The 14,004-nt window shown below is 41.3% G+C and overlaps 2 protein-coding genes across 6 annotated transcripts in view; both read left to right on the top strand.

Annotated features, from left to right (window-relative positions):
• Positions 1–424: 424 nt before the first annotated feature.
• Positions 425–8,137, top strand: ccnt1 (cyclin T1). Of its 4 annotated transcripts, none has more exons than XM_061735123.1 (9): positions 425–612; positions 1,289–1,370; positions 2,332–2,460; positions 3,154–3,214; positions 3,757–3,819; positions 4,157–4,202; positions 4,427–4,590; positions 4,727–4,797; positions 4,942–8,137. In XM_061735123.1, exons 1-9 carry the CDS (start codon positions 443–445, stop codon positions 6,226–6,228), a joined length of 2,073 nt encoding a protein of 690 aa, XP_061591107.1. In that variant the 5' UTR covers positions 425–442; the 3' UTR covers positions 6,229–8,137. The 4 variants fall into 4 exon arrangements, with proteins under 4 accessions (XP_061591107.1, XP_061591104.1, XP_061591106.1 ...); XM_061735120.1 differs by having other exon boundaries at positions 437–612; positions 4,133–4,202; positions 4,912–8,137; XM_061735122.1 differs by having other exon boundaries at positions 437–612; positions 4,133–4,202.
• Positions 8,138–8,232: 95 nt separating this feature from the next.
• Positions 8,233–14,004, top strand: part of kansl2 (KAT8 regulatory NSL complex subunit 2) — a 41,423-nt gene continuing 35,651 nt past the window's right edge. The window contains exons 1-4 of one of the 2 annotated variants that reach the window (XM_061735124.1): positions 8,233–8,344; positions 10,016–10,273; positions 10,449–10,621; positions 11,382–11,496. In XM_061735124.1, the coding sequence (XP_061591108.1) occupies positions 10,023–10,273; positions 10,449–10,621; positions 11,382–11,496 (539 nt within the window). In that variant the 5' untranslated portion in view covers positions 8,233–8,344; positions 10,016–10,022. The remainder of the gene's footprint in view (positions 8,345–10,015; positions 10,274–10,448; positions 10,622–11,381; positions 11,497–14,004) is intronic. The other variant, XM_061735125.1, reaches the window with a different exon arrangement.

Raw genomic sequence — 14,004 nt, forward strand, 5'->3', positions numbered from 1 at the left:
AACCCAAGGCAAAAGTTTGTAATTCTGATATGACGTTTATGTGCCTTGTTTGTTTGTATCTGTTTCAATAAAAAAAAAAAAAAAAAAAAACCTTGTGAGAAACATGTTTTGATTGTAATGGCCCTGTTATTCCACAAGGTGGAGCCATGTGGTGTGTGTAAGTATCATTTTCCAGTACTGCAGAACTCTTTTTCTTGAAAACTGGAGAAACACGCACCCTGGGTCCAGGTTGGGTGGAGCCCCCTAGCGGTGGCCGGTGGAACCGCCCCCCTGATCCAGGTTGGGTGGAGCCCCCTAGCGGTGGCTGGTGGAACCGCGCCCCCTGGTCCAGGTTGGGTGAAGCCCCCTAGCGGTGGCCGGTGGAACTGCACGCGCTTGGCCGCTCGCTGTGACGTAGGTTCCTGTGACGCGCAGAAATTTTAAACTCTTGTCCTTCTCAGTGATGGCGGCTTCGTTTCGGTCTCTTTCTGCAATCTGTAACAAATGGTACTACAACCGGCAGCAGATCGAGAACAGCCCGTCTAAGAGAGCTGGGCTTGATCCCGACAAGGAGCTGTCCTACAGGCAACAAGCGGCGAACCTGCTGCAGGACATGGGCCAGCGGCTCAATGTGTATCTTTTGTGGTGCTTTTCGCACGGAGCAGCGTTAGCAGCGTTAGCAGCGTTAGCCGCTGTAGCCCGCTGGCCGGCGGACGGGGAGCTCAGAGAGCCGGCTCCAAGCCTGGCTTGGCCGCTGTTTGTTCTTGTTCAGGTCCAGTTTGTTTAGTTGTTGTTGTGGTTTAGTGTAGATGAGTTTGGGGAGGTTGTGGCGGCAGCGCAGCGGGGCCACAAGGCCTGTGGTCCGCAGACCTTCACTACGTTAGCGTTACGGCTGATTTATGGTTCCGCGTTACACCGACGCAGATCCTACGGCATAGGCTACGCCGTCGATTTAACGCAGAACCGTAATTCAGGCTTTAGCCGGCTCTGTTACTCTAAAAGTGTTAAGAGTGTTTTTTATTCTCCTCAGGGAAAACGCGCGAGTGCTGGTGTCCCAGGTAGCTTGTTTCTTGTTTAGTTATATTTAAATCCAGGCTTTTAATCTGTTCTGTAAATCCTTTTTTCTTCCGGCTCATGATAGGGTTGAGTAACAACTCTTATTTTTCCGCAGAAGTGAAGACCATATAGTATGGTTTGGAAATGTTGTCATTAGCTAAGTTGATCTTATTAGTTATATAATAGTTATTTCCAGTATGTTCATTCTATTATACGTTGTTTCATGTTTTTATCCTTAAGTTCTGTGTGTCAGATCCCAACTAACAATTAACACTGCCATTGTGTACATGCACCGGTTCTACATGGTCCAGTCATTCACCAGGTTCCACAGAAATGTAAGTATTGTTTTTTATTCCCACATGCTGTCCCTTTCACAGCTGTAATTAAGTATTAGGGGTGTAACGATACACCAATCTCACCATACGAGACACGATATTGAGGTCACGATAACGATACGATACGATATTATAGTAGTATTCTTTTAACAACCTAGCATGAGGAACATATGACTGGAAAAAATTGTCTTTTATTTGAAAAACAAAATACACAACAATGCTGTACGTTTGCCCTATTGTTACAGTTTGTAATGCTTTATAACTGTTTAAGTTTTAAAGAGAAAGCCAGGCCAACCATTTTCCACAAACTGAACTAAAAGTAAATGTCAGGTTTGCATTATGCATCTTCAGTTTCATACAAGTACTAATATTTTGCCTCAAACTGAATAGTTTCTCTCATGTATGATTTGACTTTCTTTTCCAGAAATTTAACAACTAAAATTAAATAAATAAATAAAAGTAAATAAATAAACTATGAAAAGTCCCAAACTCCAAAGTCAACATGACTGTTATTGATCTTGTGCCAGAGCTCAGAGCTTCACCTGCTCCAGCCTGAGGCCGTAAGGTGAACCCCGGTATCGTTTCATCCCGCTCCCACCTTTAGGGACGACACAATCTTTACATCATAAAAAAGATTGATTCATGCTCACCTTATAAGTAAAGGTTCGGAGCTCAAAACCCCCCAAGAGTCCCGTGATCGGGACCAAAACGGTAATAGTTTCTTCTGAGCGTAGTCAGATTTTGGTCCGCGGGTCGAGGCGCGGTTGTCACGTGATCCCGCTGCACCAATAGGATGCGGTTACTAGTAAACGCAATATATTAATAACCCAATATCGCACTACAGTTTGTCACCTCCACGACACGTATCGTGATGTTTTTGTATCGTGAAATTTCATGGCACAATATATTGTTACACCCCTATTAAGTGTCTCAGAACTTGTGTATTTTTCCTCTTCCTCAGGTTATTTCTCCTGCCGCTCTGTTTCTCGCTGCAAAGGTTGAGGAGCAGCCCCGAAAGCTGGAACATGTCATCAAGGTTGCCCATGCATGTCTCAATCCTCAGGATCCCTCGCCAGATGTGCGCAGTGATGTAAGTGTTGGCCAGGATGAATTTTACCTGCAGATGTCTGAGAAACAATGTGTGGAGACTTGTGCTGAACTTTGTGTGAATGGGAAAAGTGGAACTCTGTGGATGGCGGTTTCAGTGCGGCTGTTGACATGAGATCTAACTTTTGTGATGCTTTTATTTTGTGACACTCAAGATCACAATTTTCTATTCCTAGGCTAAATGACTTTTTATAACTTCAGTATTTGTTTTTTTCTGAGGTGTCTTGCAGTAAAAGGTGAAGCATCTTGAATTTCCTTCTTAAATCTTTTTTTTTTTTTTTTTTTTTTTTTTTTTCTTCTCTCCTCCATGTTTTGTGGAATCATTGAACAAATACCTGCCTGGATGTTTTGTTTTGAGATGCTGCAGTAGCTTGATATGTTGCTTGAAAGAGTTTGAGAAGAAATGCGTCTTGTTTGTGTGGGTTCCAGTCCTCCTGGTAATGTGATGTCTAGCAGTTGAAAAAAACATACTTGCTAAGGAGCTTTAACTCACTTAAAGGCTCTTGCTCTTCAGGAAAAACAAAACTAAGATGTTAGACAACATTTTATTTGTACTCAAAAGGGCTTTCAGCTGAATGGGCATACATTTTCAAATTGACACAATGTGTTGAGTTCCGTTTGTGTGATAAGAGTCAGAGGGCTCCGGTCAGTAACACGCCTGTCCTCTCAACCTCAGGCTTACCTGCAACAAGCCCAAGACCTGGTCATTCTTGAGAGCATAATTCTCCAGACCCTGGGTAAGTTTGGAAGGAAGAACTGGGTCCCTTTATTTCCCTCCAAAAACAAGTTATAGTAAAGCTATGCTGTTGTATTATTATTGTTATTATTATTTTATTTTAAAATAAAAACTTCAAATGTGGTAAGCAGCATTGGAAAGTAACATGATTTATATTAGAAGCACTTTCCCACTTTTAGAGCCTAAACAGAAGATATTTGATCTCTTTAATCATCCTAACTTTTTTTAATCTCCATCCTTTTTCTACATAGTTTAGCATAGTTTATTGTACAACTGTGTGTTTTAAAATACATTTAGCTGATTTGCCATCTCTGCTTTTTGTGTTGAGTTTTGAATGTTTTCATCTTGCCAGAGGTGTTATCCCATGTTATCTGACAGCGTTCTGACTCTCCACTCTGTTATGGTTCAATAATATACATTTTTCTGGATTTTAGGGACTTTGTTATGTTAGACTCTCCTTGGACACTGGACTTAATGAAACCTGTGAATATATTTTGACCAATACTAAATGCCACTTGTTATTTTTCTCCCCTTATATTGCAGCTTTTGAAATCACAATTGATCACCCTCACACTCATGTTGTCAAATGCACTCAGCTTGTCAGAGGTAAGCATCAAGTCTTTAATCTTGAAGAAAATGTCAGTGTTTCAGCATTATTTTGGTAGCCTGGCCAGCCATACCATCCACTTTTTGAAAACTTTGTCTTGTGAAATGAGTCTGTTACCCTTGCCATTTGTAGCCATTTTACACTGCATAATGGTGTCCTGATGCATTTGCTTCTGCATCCGTTGGTATTATTTCCTGGAAATCAAGGTTGAATCCAGAGGAACACTTCATTTATTTTTTGAAAATGAATAGTATTTGAATGGCTAGCTTGGCTATGATTTTGATTTTTGGACTTTAAATGGTTAATTTTCAGGTTTTCTTTGTTCCGTTATTCCAGCCAGTAAGGATCTTGCCCAGACGTCCTACTTTATGGCCACCAACAGGTACACTCACATTGAGGGGAATGCATTGGTTATTGCATTTTTTTTTCTCGTTACATCAATATATTTACAGCTATTTTTGTAATTGTTGGGTTTTTTCCGTCCAGTTTTTTTCTTTTTTCCTTATATTTGTATAATCCCTGAGATGTCACAATACTGACTGTTCTCTTCTTTCTTTTCCTACTCTTAACTTTTGGTGCTTTCCTGGACATACCCTGGCTTCGTAGTCTGCACCTGACCACATTCTGCCTGCAGTATAGTCCTCCTGTCGTGGCCTGTGTGTGCATTCATCTGGCCTGCAAGTGGTCCAACTGGGAAATCCCCGTGTCCACAGATGGGAAACACTGGTGGGAGTACGTTGATTCCACAGTTACTCTCGAGCTCTTGGACGGTATGTTCTGTAAATTATTACATTTGTATCCATTCAAATGAAAGGGGAAATGCTGAAACTGTCAAAATTCATAGTTACAAAATATTCTTATAGATTTGCTAAGATTAATAAAATTTCCCTTTTAAACTTCGTGCAGAGCTCACACACGAGTTCCTGCAGATTCTGGAGAAAACTCCCAGTCGACTGAAACGTATTCGAAATTGGAAGGTACAGTTTTTGTTTTTTTGCTTGTTTTTTTTTTCTTTATACAGCCTTGCACAAAATTCATTGTGTGGAATTTTTTTCATACTTTTTACATACTTTTACTTTTAATGTCTTTAGTGGCCAACTGAATCTCTTTGTGGCTTCCAGGCTGGAGGCCAGACACCAAAAGTCAAGTCAAAAGTCCAGGAAGACGGTGACCAGAGGGACGCTATGATCAGCATGATCTCTATGGCCTCATCTGAAAGTACTGTGGCGGGCCTGATGAGCCTCTCTGCTCCACCTTCCACTTCCTCCTCCTCCTCATCTGTGGGGGACAAGGACAGGGGGGCGTCTGGGAATGCTCAGACTTGGAGTGGCAAAGGTCAGTCCGGAGCAGAGCAGCAGCCCAACAATGAGGTCCATGCCCCAGCCAAAGTATCGTTGAGCGAGTACCGTGCAAAGAACGCTGATGTCCTGGCAGCCCAGAAGAGGAAGCTGGAGAACATGGAGGCCAGTGTAAAGAGGGAATACGCCAATGCAGCTCAGGCTCTCATTGGTCAGCAGCAGAGGAAGGAGAAGCAGCAGCATCATCACCAGCAGACTGGCTCTTCCACCTCCTCTGATATGTCCAACCCATCACCCATTATTCTTAAAATTCCCTTGGAAAAGGAAAGACATGACAGGCCTCTAAAGGTGCGCTTTCCACTCGCTGGGGGAGGAGGCGGTAGTGGCCACAGTGGCAACGCCCGAGGTCAGGATCCAGACATCAAAGTCCGAATACGAGTACCTGAGAAGCAAAGAGGAGGTTCAGGCGAGGAAGGCAAGAGCAGGGACAAACACAGAGAGCGCTCGAACCATCACCACCACAGCCATCATCACCACCACCATTTATCCTCCAGCAGTGCTTCACTCTCTTCCTCACACAAACATTCATCTAGTTCCAGTGGGGCACTGGGAAGCAGCAAAAAAGTCTCAAGTGACTCGTCAAGAACAACCTCGTCTTCCTCTTCCACGTCACGAAAGAGGACACACTCCCAGGATCCCACAGCAGGTTCTCACCCAGCCTCTAAAGTCAGCAAGTCCTCGAGGAATCCCTACCAGCTACTGTCCCTGTCTTCCTCTTCTGGTCCAACTCAGGGTCACGGTCCTGATGCTCTCCCTTCCCTGGGCATTCCCCACCACCAAGGGACCTATTCGTACTCAAAAAGTGACAAGATGGACACTAATGGCCACAGTGTAGCAGGTGGAGCCCAATCAAATGAATACCAGGACACTTTTGAAATGCTAAACTCACTGCTGAGTGCACAGGGGGTGCAGCCGTCCCAGCCGTCCATGTTTGAATACAGATCTCAATATGGGGACTATCGGCTGACTGGTGGCTCCAGGGGGAGCAACCCCAGGCCCCCGCCGCTGCCTTCAGAACCCCCTCCCCCACTCCCTCCCTTACCGAAATGACCTCCTAACGTCAGGGACTATGTTGTGTACATTGACATTATTTGACATCACAGTCAATCCATGTTGTTACATAAAGTATTGTATAGTGTTTTTCTATTCACCCATCATTTTTGTAGGCTTCAGGGTGACAGCAAAGAAATGTACTTGTGCGATTTAGTTTTTTTTTTTTTTTTTTTTTTTACTTTTTACCTGTGCGGCAATAAGAAAGATTTAAATATTTGCAAAATGTGAGGGAAAGCAAATGGGTAAAGGGAAGTGTAGATAATTTGTTTCCTTTTTGCTCCATTCTACTGAAATGTGATGATGGGAGCTGTTTTCTTTTTTAAAAATATCTTTAAATCATACACATATACCAGTTGGGCCCTCCTAACTAATTGTCTGATTGTAATGTTTTTATAGTTGTTATTTATTGATTTATTGTATTTTTTTAAAAGTACATGGTCCCTCTACGACCTTTTTAAGGTTCCCTTCAGTTATGGAAGACCATAGGGAGAATTTTCTTTCAAGACTGTACTGGGAAGTTTGAGAACGCATGTCTCAAAAGCCACCTCTAAGCTTCCTGTTTAATTTTTTTTTTTTAATTTTTTAAAGCCATATTATCAAAGGAAAAAACATAACCCTGTGGTTTGTTTTAGTTGATGTATTATTTGGTTGAACTTGTACAAAGAATGCAAAATGTTTAAAACAAAATATTTTTTAACGGTTTGTAATGGAAAATTGGTAAAGAAAAAGAAAAAAGTTGTACTTTTTAGACTTTGAGTGTTACAGTCATTGTTTTAAATGGTTGTAAAATATTCTGTTTTCTGATGACTACACTAACTTCATGAAATATATCTGTTCATAAGTTTAAAAATCTCTAATATGGTCAAATTGAAGATGAATTGTTTTAATTTCTTTAGAGAACTGTGACCTGGTAATCATTTTGGACATGTGAACATTTTTTTAATTTTTTTTAAGGGTGCGTGTTTACGTCCATAAATGTTAATCTTAAAACTATTCTGATTTAATCATGTTGAAATTGTTTTTTGGCTCCATAGCTTCAAATTATTTGATGTGAATACATTTGCAGTTTCCTCTTCTTCAAAAATCCTTGCATGTGTTCTGTGCCCGTGAAAAGTTATAGATGGCTAGCAAGCTAACGAAATACCTCTGTAAGAGGATATTGTACATGAAGTCCAATAACTGTTTTTAAATTTCCTGTTTTGGTAAAATAGGGAAAAAGTTATATCTACTGGCAATAGAATGGGTACCATCTTTACATGTCATTCATATAAATATTTTATGGTATTGATCATGTAGTATTGCAGCTTTTAATCTCCTTCTTTTTGGGTTTTCAACAAAAACGTGTTTGATTTTGGCAGTTTACAGTAATGCAGTACAACAAATCAGCCATACAATTAATTGTGAAATGTTTGTTCCCTTGATTTATAGAAAAAAGTTAATTGCTCAGGCAGCATAGGTTGTCATTTTTCAATACTTGGTTGTAACTGGGAAATGGTTAATGCACTAAATGTTTTTCTTAGGTTTTGCATACAGTGCAACTGAAAAGGTGTTACATGTGTAATGATGGATTTCCAAAATATAATTTAAAAAATGTATGTTATTTGAACCAAGCAACTCTTTCAACTTGGATATTAACATATTGTGAGAAACTTTTAAACATAAAATGCATTTCATAGTGAAACCATGCATATAGATATATTTAATATATATTTAAAAGAAAAACGGAAGACACTCATGCAACCAAACAATGCAAAAGAAAAAAAAACATGATTCTGCATCTTGGTGTTTTCTTAGACACTCAGGTCTGGAAATAAAACATTTTTTTTGTTTTCATTATAAAACATGTCAACTGTGTTCTTTTTGATATGATGTGGTTGATTTATTCTGAAAGTCATTAAATATTTTAAGAAAATATTTAGTGCATGATAGTTTTTCTCCCTACTGCTTTTTTAATTGTTTGTGCGCCACTTTGAAGAGCAGCTGGGTTGGCCAATGAACTTCCCGGAAATATATCGTTGTGGCCAATCAGGTGCAGGGGGGCGGGGCTACGCTGAGGTAGTGAACGGGCGACGCGAGGCGCCGCCTTATTGTGGTTCAGAGGACTGGGAGAGAGGTAGGAAGGCTCACTTAATTCAAACTGCTCTGCTTAGTTTCGGGGATTGAGGAAAATCGAGTATACCAAAATACATTGTTGTTTTTATCGGTTAGATAAAAAAACCTTAGCAGCTAATAATTAAAATGAACGGTTAGTAAACGTTGTAACCGGCTAAAACAAAGATGGCGACTTCTCTCCTGAAGGCGTGACGCAGTTAAGAGGCGGGTAGAAGCGCGTGGCTGGAGCGACTGAAGGCTGATTTATGGTTCCGCGTTACACCAACGCAGAGCTTACGCCGTAGGTTACGCGGCGACGCGCACCGTACGTGTCGCCGTGTACAGCTAGGGCGTAGGCTCTGCGTCGATTTAACGCAGAACCATAAATCATGCTTGAGGCGGCGGGAGGTCTATCTTTTCTTTAGTTGTATATTTAACAAAAATGAGATAGAGAAAGTGTGTGTGTGTGTGTGTGTGTGTGTGTGTGTGTGTGTGTGTGTGTGTGACCACTTGGACTGATGAATATCCTAATAGCTTATGAATAGGGGCCCAGTCACAGCAAAATAACTATAAATTACACAGATTCATATAATAACCATATTACCTAAAAAAAACACACACAATAAAACCCTGAGACCTCCTCAGATTTCCTAGATACAAAGATATTCTTGTAAAAATAATATATCAGGTATTGGTACATAAACATTCACAGATAGTTTTAGAGTTAGACATAATTGGGAATTTGTCATAATTTAATAAGAAGAGGCATCATTTCATAACAATTTTTGTTTTAGTCTCTTTTTGAAAATTGAGAGAGCTCCAGACTCTTATAGCACTATCAATCTCATTACAAATTTAAGTCTGCGACTTTGCTGCCTTTTGACTGCAGGAGCCTTTTTTCTGGGAATTGATGTCTTTAATGTGGTCCTTTCCCCCATGCAGGGACCAGGAACTAAAGAGTTTAAAAGGAGAAATCTGACCCCAGAAACCTCCTGGCAACAATTTTAGAAATTACACAGCCGTTTGGGATGTGAGGTGGAGCGCTGGACGTTTCTGATGGATTTGGTTCTTTTAGTTTTATTTCTGCCCCTTTGACCCCTCAGTTATCTCGGGTTTAATATCCACAATACCTGTTTTTAATCTGAAAAGTTAAATTTATGCCATTTAAATAGTTGTTGTTTGTAAACACAACTTCAAACAGTCATAAATGTCCACTTTTTTTCAGGACATGCAGTCCTTTTTTTTTCTCAAGTATTTGTCTTTTGCACTGTTACAACGCACTTTACCTTATGTTGTACTTTTTTGGACAATGACAGTAAAAGGATTCTGACTTGAATCAGCTGAAAAAACAGCTATGATGATAATAATACTAATGCTAATTAATAATAATTCACTAAAATAACATTTTTAATTAGTTAAAAACAATTACATGCAAAAACATAAATCTACTCTGCAGTATTATTTGAGGGCAAAGCATCCCAGATGTGGCAAAGCTGCATACATCACATTGTTTCTGACGGTGATGAGGGACAAATGCATCAACGGGACATGATATGTATCAATTCAGTAAAGAACAGACAAAAATCGCATTTAAAAAAAAACTGCAACCAGTGACTTTTTTTCCTTTATTGAAAATTAAATATAGAAAATATTGGATGGTCACATGATTAACAAATCTCTCTTTCTCTCTCAGACTTAAAATGAACAGAATACGGATCCACGTTTTGCCCTCGAGTCGTAATCGGGTGACCCAGACTCCGCGGCCCCAGGAGCCCCAGACCTGCGCATTCACGCAGCGACCGTGCTCTCAGCCGCGTCTGGAAGGCCTGGAGTTCTGCATCAAACACATTCTGGAGGACAAGAACGCACCATACAAGCAGTGTAGCTACGTCTCTGCCAAGAATGGCAAACGTTGCCCCAACGCTGCTCCAAAGGCTGAAAAGAAAGATGGGTGTGTTGACAGTCAAATGTTTTCAACAAATTTTAACCATAGTTTGCAACAACTGAAACATAAACTTTACATACACAAGTTTTCTTGTGTATGTTTGATCTTGGGATTTTAAGAACTTTAATAAACATCCTGAACATAACATCCTTCCATCTTTTTTCCAATATTTATTTTGTAGAGTAACATTCTGTGCAGAGCACGCTCGCAGGAACACGGTGGCTCTCCGAGCTCAGATAAGAAAGGCTTCGTCAAGTCCGTCCCCAGAGTCTCTGTTATCTCAGCTCAGCAGCTACAACCGTGCAGAGACACACAGTCTGGATGGAGGACACTCTGAAGCTAGCCGCATTCTAGGTAACAGTCTTTGTTTTGAGTTTGTTGTGCTCAAATGCAGAAGCGTGGGCTGCTTTCAGACTACAAAATGTTTCAGAGTTAAACAACTCGCTGCCTTGTAATCCATTGTTTTGTTCCTGCTTTGTGAGTTATCAGTGATGAAGGGTCTTACACTGCACATTCTGACAGCAACTCCGCCACCCAGTGGGGAGTTGCCCGATCTCTCCCGATATTTGGAATATGAAAGATCTGTCAGAAATGGCTATCAGCCATAACATTATAACCACTGATGGGTAGTATGAGTAAACAGTGCAATTTTCTGCTCTTAAAACCTGCATCCCGGCTTTCACGGGAACGTGACTTTGTCAGTTGCCAACTAGCTAAAAATCTTTGTAGACCGACTGCACCCCTCAACACGGCAACATCATTCCCCCACCCTAGCTGCCTCCCCCCAGCAGGCCAGTAGTGGAGCCATCCAAAAAGTATTTTAGTGAGTGCCCATAGAAAATAACAGTCTGATGCGTTTGGTCTCTAAACTCCCCAGAAGCAATCCCATACCACAACAATCAGGTCCTAAAGGATCTGTTGCTAAAGTCCCATTAGCAGACCCTCAGGTGGGCGATGTCTGGACCAGGACTGGTCAGAGCTCTTGGAGCACGAGAATGACCAAGTCAATATTAAATGGGTGGTCAAAATGTTTTGGTGTGTGTGTGTGCGTGCGTGCGTGCGCGCGCGCGATTGTTTTGATAAATTAATATGAAAGTACTCCTTTTTATGGTAGATGAGGACAGTCTCAGTGAGGAAGAAGAGGGACCCATAGTTCTTGACCAGACATGGAGAGGAGACCCTGACAGCGAGCCTGACAGTGTTGACAGTGATCACGAGGATCCTCTTAAGTAAGATTATTCCACCATCTGCAATTTATTACATTACCATTTGATTATTTACAATATGAATCTTTTTCAGCAAATTTTATGTATTAAAAATGATCACATCTCTGAATTTACTTTAGATGTATTAAAGGATACCTATTATGGCATTTGATGTATATTTTAAACAGGCCTTGAATGTAGAGTTGTCCCGATCCGATCACGTGATCGGAAATCGGGGCCGATCACGTGATTGCAGACTCGATCCGGACTCGGACGTTATGAGCCGATCAGGAATCGGATATATATATATATATATATATATATATATATATATATATATATATATATATATATATATATATCAGGGTTTCTGTTGTCCGGTAATTGCCGGACTTTGTCCGGTAAAATATGCCGAAGTCCGGTATTTTATAATCTCTCCGGTCAAAATGTCCGGTGAAAATACTCACTGCCGCCGACATCCACCTGTGCGTTGATTTATGGTTCCGCGTCGCACCGACGCAGAGTTCGCGGCGACGCGCACCCTACGCCAGACCCTACGGCGTAGGCTCTGCGTTGGTGTGACGCAGAACCATAATTCCGGCTTAAAAGTAAACAACATGCGCCCAAGTACCCGTGCATGACAGGCAGACACACACGGGGAGAAGAGACAATTTCTTTAATTTTTATTTTTTTTAAAAACTTTATCCTTATGAACGCAATTGTTATATACGGTAGTCCAACTTTCCTTATTTTAATCAGAACACTTTCTTTTTTCCTCTTCGGCGTGGAGTAGTGGGCTTGGAGCGGCAGCCATCGGTTAGTTTTTTCTTTTTAGATCCGAGGCTTTGCGTAGATGGTGGCTTCCGCAACTTTCAGGCGTTTCTGCGCAAGCAAGCTTTATAGATGAGGCCCCAGGACTGAAGCGGAGCTGCAGCGCCGACATTATGGTTCCGCGTCGCGGAAGGCTCTGCGTTGGTGTGACGCGGTACCATAAATCAACGCACACGTGGAGTAGTGGGCTCGGAGCGGCAGCCATACAACGCATGCGCGCAGAGCACGCCTGTTTGTTTTGAAGCTGAAGCAGCCCTATGCTAAAAAAAAAAAACAAAAAAGAAAAAGAAAATAATTTTTTTATACTGACTTAAGAATGTTCAAGCTGCCTACCTCCTATGTGCTCAGTTTACAGTACACATGTTAAAATATAATAAAAGGGTCATCCTGCATAATTTTCTTTTCTCTTCATTTTTTATTGTTGTATAAAAGTATCGGATCGGGACTCGGTATCGGCAAGTCCTCAAAATCAAAGGACTCGGACTCGGGGGCAAAAAAACCTGATCGGGACATCCCTACTTGAATGTCTTAAAAAGAATCAATCAGAAATTCAGCCTGTGGGCCATGTCTCTAGTTTTACCGCTTCTAACCTCCTTTTCTATGAGGGATTCTAAGGGGCGGGGTTATGATAATGAGGCTCTGTGCTGATTGGCTGCTTGAATGATGTGTAGCAGGGGAGGGAACAAACCCTCGCTCCGGGGAGAAGAGCCGGCTCCGTACACAAAGCGTGTCCCATGCGTTGCGATCGAACTTCAGTGACAAAATCAATTCCATTGCTTTATTTTCTATTGGACTGTCCTAACTGGCCGTGAGTTTAACAGTTTCAGTGTGGACAGAGAGTGTCCGATGTCACGCAGCTCCACGCGATAGTCGGACGCTCGTATGCATTTATGACACAGTGTAAACGGATCTTAAAAGGAACCCTGGCTATTAAGACATGTAGGTCTTAAAAGATAAATGTTGGTATCAATTATAACAATGTGATATAAAAAACCTTTTTGATGTCTTCGTTTTTATAAAATTTGAAAATATAATTTAACTCGTAGGTCGCCATTGTTGTTTACACCGCAATGCATTCTGGGTAGTGACGTCACACGGTTGCACCTGCTGGCCCCCGTACACTGTTTTGACTGTTCAACGAGATAATCCAGAGGATAAACATGTCATCTGTTCAGCCATTTCAATTTGAACCCGAGCACAAGGTCAAGGAGGAAGACAACACTGAAAACATATCTCAAAACGAGCCAAATGAAGACCAAGAAAGACGGGATGAGGCGAGAGTGGGACAAAATCCCAGCAACTGCGTCTCAATGCAAACAGAGGAGGAGAGCGTTTGCTGTCAAGAGCTCGTGTTTTTGTCAGCAGCTGTTCACTTTAAGCTATTGTGTGATAAAACGTATTCCAATATCAATAATTTTGGAGATTATTAGCATCCACCGCTGTCCTATGCTTTATAAATCATTAGGACAGGTGGCGCCGCCAGGATTCAATTTCGTAATAGGCACAGAAACAGTCCGTCCACTGCTCTAAACGGCTAATTTCAGGCTCTCACTCGGCCTGAATATTACACTATCCATTAGGTAGAGGATAGATTGGTTGGCTATTCAGTGTTCAATAAGTATTTCAAAGATCTTTTTTCCTTAAACAAAACTTTGCAGTGACAAATTGGATAAAGTGCGCACGGTGCACTACAGATATGGT

This window comes from Cololabis saira, chromosome 12 (genome assembly GCF_033807715.1).
Source record: "Cololabis saira isolate AMF1-May2022 chromosome 12, fColSai1.1, whole genome shotgun sequence".
NCBI classification, from domain to species: Eukaryota; Metazoa; Chordata; class Actinopteri; order Beloniformes; family Belonidae; genus Cololabis; species Cololabis saira.